The 6,424-nt window shown below is 36.8% G+C and overlaps 1 protein-coding gene across 1 annotated transcript in view; it reads left to right on the top strand.

Annotated features, from left to right (window-relative positions):
* The window catches only part of LOC107737251 (signal-induced proliferation-associated 1-like protein 2), an 85,160-nt gene extending 79,363 nt beyond the window's left edge, over window positions 1-5,797 (top strand). The window contains exons 18-20 of the mRNA XM_016548715.1: window positions 3,959-4,102; window positions 4,245-4,326; window positions 4,470-5,797. Coding sequence (XP_016404201.1) covers window positions 3,959-4,102; window positions 4,245-4,326; window positions 4,470-4,616 — 373 coding nt within the window. The 3' untranslated portion in view covers window positions 4,617-5,797. The remainder of the gene's footprint in view (window positions 1-3,958; window positions 4,103-4,244; window positions 4,327-4,469) is intronic.
* Window positions 5,798-6,424: the final 627 nt, after the last annotated feature.

Genomic DNA, 6,424 nt, shown 5'->3' on the forward strand with positions numbered 1-6,424 from the left:
AAAAACTTTATATATATATATATATATATATATATATACATACAAAAATACTGTGTTTTTACAAAAAATACAAAGTTTGCCTAATGCACTTTTTGGAAAATGTATTTTTTGTTAAAATATTTTTTTACAACATTCCCAAAATTGGGAACTATTTTCTGCTAATTAAATTGAATTTTAAAAATATCAAAAAATAAGTTTTTTTTATCCACATTTTTTAAATTATATTTCTTGTAAAATTATTTATGTAATATTAGTGGATGTAATAGTGGAACTATTTTCTAAATTTACTACTTTTAGAAACACCGCGCTTGTGGTATAGGATGCTGAAAAATTAGCAAGACCATATAATGCATGTTTATGTAGACCTACAAGTGAAATAGCAATAAATAGCACATATGGAACACAAGAACACGTCCTGTGTGAACGGTCCTAATGCCTCTTGGCGTGTTTCGCATACAGACATTTGAGCTGTTCTCCAGCTGTCTGAAACGTACAGTTCCTCTCTCATTATAGCAGAACTCTAAGCCAGCCACCTTCATTCATTATTCAAATCACTTTCACCTCTCTGCTCTCAGGCGAGGCCTGTCTGTCTGACTGCATGAGCAGACTTTGTGTGAATTCGCGTATGTGTGCTCTATTGGTCACCTAGAGCTAATTTTACTCTGCTTCTGTGACTTGCCGCGTTTGAGTCTTTCACCATAAGTACATTGAATTGTGGGTAAAGCTGCCCTTTGGCCCTTGGCTGTTGAGCAGCGGCAACTGCTTTTCTGTCAAGCTGAAATCTCTGCCTGTGGATGAATGTTTAATGTAGTTTATGCAGCGGTCAGGTCCCTTCAGTTGTGTCCTCAGTGACTGTCTCAGTTTCCTCTTAATCGAACTGATCATTATATCCATGATGAGTGGTTCGAGTGTAATTGTAGTCTCTCATGAGTTAAATTATTTAGTAAAGGCACATTTAGGTCAGAGAATGCTCTGTTCATATAGTACTTTAAAGTCAACATGGAATCAGATTGGAGCATTTTTGACTTTCCTAATCAATGTTCCTGCTCTTATTGTGAATGATTCAGTGGTGCACATTATTCCAAATTAAAATGTCTTCATAATATTTAATCAAAATAAAATTGTTCTAATAATTAACAAGTAAGCCTTGTGGCCTTTTTTTTAAATAATGTTAATAATATTATGTATTATTATTCATTATATGGCATATGACTGTTTAAGCATTATTTTAGCAAACCAGTGTGCAGATTTAGCTCCTTTCTGGTATAACTTATAATAACCAATCAATTGATAGATGAAGTGATTTAAAAAAAAAAAAAAAATCCCTCCGAGATACATCATGTTGCAGAAGTGAAATGGCTTATGAATGGGACTTCCAACTGGGTGACTGTTCACAAGAGAAAATAACCGAATCATGAAAAAATAAAGAGACAAGTAAATGAACATAGAAGTCTCAGTATGATGCTGGAATGTTGAAATGGTAAAATCTCCGCTAAGACAATGCAGACAGCATGTGCAAATTACATTTTTTTTATTCATCCTTTTAAATTTTTGGAGCTCAATGTATTCACTATAGGCTAGAGAAGTATTGAAAATAACAAAAACCTTAAAATGCCTTATTGTCCTATTATTTGAATTGTTTTGACCAAGGTGTTCCCTCAGCACACAGCTTTAGCCGCTCTCACATGCCATTAACAAAGTTAACTGAAGGTTGCACAACACTGCTCTTGACCATGTCGAAATCACCACATCTCTATTTTCGCTGTAATTACACATTTTGGGTTTTGGACGCTTTTACTCATGTGCAATTACAGCTGTTCCCTCACCTTCAACCGGTCGCTGTGGAGACCATGGAGAATGTTGGCGAGGGCACGGCACAGCTCTTCTTGAACTGAGAATTTCCTTCTGATCTGCATGTGGAACGGGGGGGGCGGGGGGGGGATACATGGTAGATGGCTTTGATTGGCTGACAGGGCGTCCGGCAAGGCAGCCGGTGTGCGGGCTCCCCCTAAGGTTTTTCTCGCAACTCCTTAGAGCCTCGCTCTTGGGACCTGCCGGATATGAAAAATGGAATGAGTGTGCAGCTCCGTCCCGAAATAGTGACAAATATCAGACAAATGTTTCATGGTGGGAGAAATTATTAAGTTAGCTTTTGCCTCAGGGTTTGGGTGCTAACTAGAAGGGGGTGGGGAGGAGGCGAGCTTACATCGTTGATTTTCATGTGCTGCTTTGTGCGTGTTTTTGTTCAGAGCGCTAATAATTATCTGTCTGTTCAACTCTGGCTCCGACGACACCCCTAACTGTGAGACTGTTAATGAAATGAAATGAGAGAGGGGGGTGGAGGAAGCGCTGAAAGGTGTTAGAAGAGGGGAGAGTTCTTAAAGGAACCTCATGAACGCTTTTAGCTCGGCGTTTGCACACGGTATGTTGAATATATATATATATAAAGGGTCGTGACATGCATTCTTGTTAACAAATAGCTTGTAGGTCTTTATAAAGAAACAAAAGAAATTCTCCACTTCTAAGACCACACCTACACGTTTCTACTCGTTCAACCTTTATGTCAGTGATGTGGCGTGAATCCAAATAAAAGCTCTATAAAAACATATATTTATTCACTTTTGGTCCATGTTTTGCTGAGTAAAAATCAGTATTTAAAAATTGAACCTAGATAATTTTGTTTAATGCAAGGGCAAAACACATTCATTTCAGTGGTATGAGTTACATTCAAATTAAAGATCAATAAAAAAAAACATGTATTAACTTTTGGTCCATCTTTTGCTATCAGTAAGTAGAAAATAGTATTTAAAATTGATCTAGATTGTGTTTTTTGCATAAAACTTTTATGTCAGTGATATGGGGTCAATTCAAATTAAAGCTCAACGAAAACAATAGAAAGCATACAGTATATTTATTAACTTCTGGTCCATATTTTGCTATCAGTCAGTAGAAATTGGTATTTAAAAATGGATCTAGATAGTTTTGTTTTATTCAAGTGCAAAACACATTTTATGTCCGTAATATGGGGTAAATTCAAATTAAAACTCCATAAAAAGATTTTTTTTTTTTTAACTTCTGGTCCATTTTTGCTATAAATGAATAGAAAATGGTTAGTTTTATCCAAATGCAAAATGCCCATTATGTCAGTGATATGGGATAAATTCAAATTATAACTCCATAAAAACATTAAAAAACATTAACATTTAGTCCATCTTTGGAACATCAATGAATAGAAATTGGTATTTAAAAACAGATCTAGACAGTTACATGCCAGTGATATGGGGTAAATTCTAATTTAAGCTCAATAAAAACAATTATTAACAGTTGGTCCATCTTTTGCTATCAGTGAGCAGACATTGGCATTTAGTTTTAGGCACAACAGTAAAAGTAGCACATTTGACAGTTGCACCCCCCTTTTGCCCTCTCAGCGGAAGTAAAGGCACTATATCGGTCTGCTGATCGATCTTGAATGCTTAATGATATGCCCGACTGACAGTGTAATGCTAAACTCACCTGAAAGCCTGTGAACCCCGCTCCCGTCTCGCCATTAACCCTTCTGCTGCGTTAGCTCCGTTCCCCACTTAATTAGCACCTTGCTCTGCTGAAGCTGGTTAACAGTTCGCTCTAACACCTCAGAAAGAGCTGAAAAGGAGGATCATATTTAATAAGCTTTTCTCTGGGTGTTGCTCAGAGCTCCTACCTGAAACATCAGCCTGTATCACCTCAACAGAAGCAGTATGAAGTACCATGTTTCCTGCCTTTAGGGATTTCCTGCTTGTGTGGTTTTTTTTCTGTGCATTGCTGTTGAGTGATAAACAGTTGTTTTATAATAGATGTACAATATGCAGCGGCTTATATTAAACGATAAACATTGTAAACACGACACACTGCACAGTCTTAGGCGGTTACCGCCCTGTATAGATTTGATAATGGATGTTTCGACTTGAATTTCTAACAGAATAATTCTTCGCTCACTTTTAGATCAAACTGCGACCTCTCTGAGTTCTCTGACTGAAGAAGAGCAGACCAAGCAGGTTCTGGAGCTCTCTGAGGAGCTGAACAGAAGAGTGGCATGCGTGGACGCCTCAACCCTACCAGCAGGGTAAGTGCTAATGTAGATAGCATCCATCCATCCATCGTTCTATCTGTATGTCTGTCTATCTATGTATTTGTCTGTGTCTGTATGCACATCTGTCTGTCCATATGTGTGCCTAATTGTTCCTGTCTGTCTATCATCCAAACAGGGAAGGCTCTCCTACTCTGCTCACTGGGAAGGTTAACCAGCTGGAGCTCATTCTTCGACAGCTGCAGTATGACCTAAGGAAGGTAAGAGTCTCAAACATAATAACAGGCCTTTAATGTGCAAACATAATGCTTAAACAAATCCTTAACATAGCTGAACAAGCACAGTTAGCAGCATTCACCTCAAGGTAGTTATTTGTAACATGCTTTGTTATTATCCTCCAAAGGAGCAAGAAGACAAGGCTATGCTCCAGGAACAAGTTCAACACCTTCGTCAAGACAACCTTCGACTGCATGAAGAGAGCCAGACAGCAGCTGCGCAGCTGAGGAGATTTACTGAATTGTTTCTGAACACAATGGACATGAAACCTTGAGCTGAAGTAGTCCATAGCTTCCCGTTGTTGTGCTTCGCAAACTACATAACCCAAGGATAACTAGTCCAGCGTACTGTAAAGAAGATGTTAGGGGAGAAATTTCAGCATTTGAATGTGAACGTGTGCAGAGCTAATAGGCTAACACACTAAGTCGTAGTTGGCAGGACATGAGAATGTGAATGAGAAAAGGGAGAGTAAGACATTAAATAAGGTATGTGATAAGGATTGGAAGGGAAAAATGATCGTGAAAGTGAATGCAATGCAATAAGCCGTGATTTCTTTCTAAATTCTTTGGTTCCTTGGGTTTAACGCCTTCAAGCAACCATCGTAACTCAAGTTCAGTCCTGGCTTTGTAGCTGTCCACCCCCATCATTTGTCGAAATGTAGACCAGCCGGATGCAACGTTCCTTAGTGTCCGAAGCTCCCCAAGACTAGGTGTACTGTATACCTGTTTTAAAATGCATTTTTGTAAGTAACACATTGAGAGATAGGTTGTAGCAATAATTTTGCTGATGTTGTAATCACAATTGTTCAATAAGATTAGCACTGAGTGTGATTTGGTTGTATTCAAATACTTTTATGTAGAAAAACAAAGTCTTTTGTGTGCCTGATGTTACTGGTGGTAAAAGAATAGTCCCTCGGTTGTTTTCGTTAATCCATATAACTGTCCAAGTGCTTATAAAATCCATGCCCACTGCTCTTATCCGTTAGGCTGCCGACTGGCTTTGTTTTACCCAAACAACACAGACATTAAACGATTGAACTTGTGTGGGTGGGCTAGTACATGCAGACTAGCACCTGTAAACCACTTGATATAAAAGCCAAATTTTGCTTGTTGGTGTAAAGTACCTCAGAAAAGTGTCTTGTACCTTTGCCCTCTTATTTAAGCTTATTTAACCTAAGATTGTTATTTTAATGAGAGTATTTTCCTTTTCTGCACTAAAAAGAGTAATGGCTCCATGTGGCAGTACTTGTGTACCATGTCAGCAGTACTGTGTATAGCTTGGCTGAGAGGTAACTGTAAACATAAAATGGTTTATTTCTGGGAAGTTTGGATGCTGCTAGAGGACAGGATGTTGTTTTTTATGGCCTTTTAAAGATGTTTTTATTTCTTTGTAAATCTGTTTCATTGAGGTTGGGATGAAATGCTTACCTTTGTAAAATAAAGTTTAGGATGTCAATAAAGTAAGACTTGTGTCCTTTTAATATGGAGTTTGTGTTGGATTTCTTTAACATGTTGCAATATACAGCAGGAAAAAAAATTTCAAAAATTGTTATATATGCATAGTTAAGATTGCAAAACAATTTGTATCATCATATTTTGCTTTTTTTTTTTTTTTTTTTTTCCAATTCAAATTGCAGTTCAAGAAAATTTTACTTATTTAAAATAATATTAATTAATTAAAATGAATGCATTTTGATGTTTAATTTTAGGAATGCTGTCAGATTTGGTACAGTGTTGGGTCAATGTCCAGTGTAAAATCTGCCAGTCAAATTGCAGTTCATAATAATGTTAATTATTTAAATATTATATGAATGTTAATTAAAGTGAGCACATTTCAGTGTTTAATTTTAGGAACGCTTTTATTCATTTTTACCCCAGTGTTGGTTTCAAATGCAAAATCTGCTAGTCAAATTGCAGTTGATGGTAATGATAATTGTTTAAAATATTATATGATTATTAATTTGTTAAGATGAATACATTTAGATGTTTAATTTTAGAAACACTTGTCAACGTGTTGTCAATCGTTGTCAGTGTAAAAACTGGGTTATGAGCCAGTTTAGAATCCATTGATCTAAAGGAATGG

Source organism: Sinocyclocheilus rhinocerous, unplaced genomic scaffold (assembly GCF_001515625.1).
Source record: "Sinocyclocheilus rhinocerous isolate Xijiao unplaced genomic scaffold, SAMN03320098_v1.1 scaffold1275, whole genome shotgun sequence".
Lineage (NCBI taxonomy): Eukaryota > Metazoa > Chordata > Actinopteri > Cypriniformes > Cyprinidae > Sinocyclocheilus > Sinocyclocheilus rhinocerous.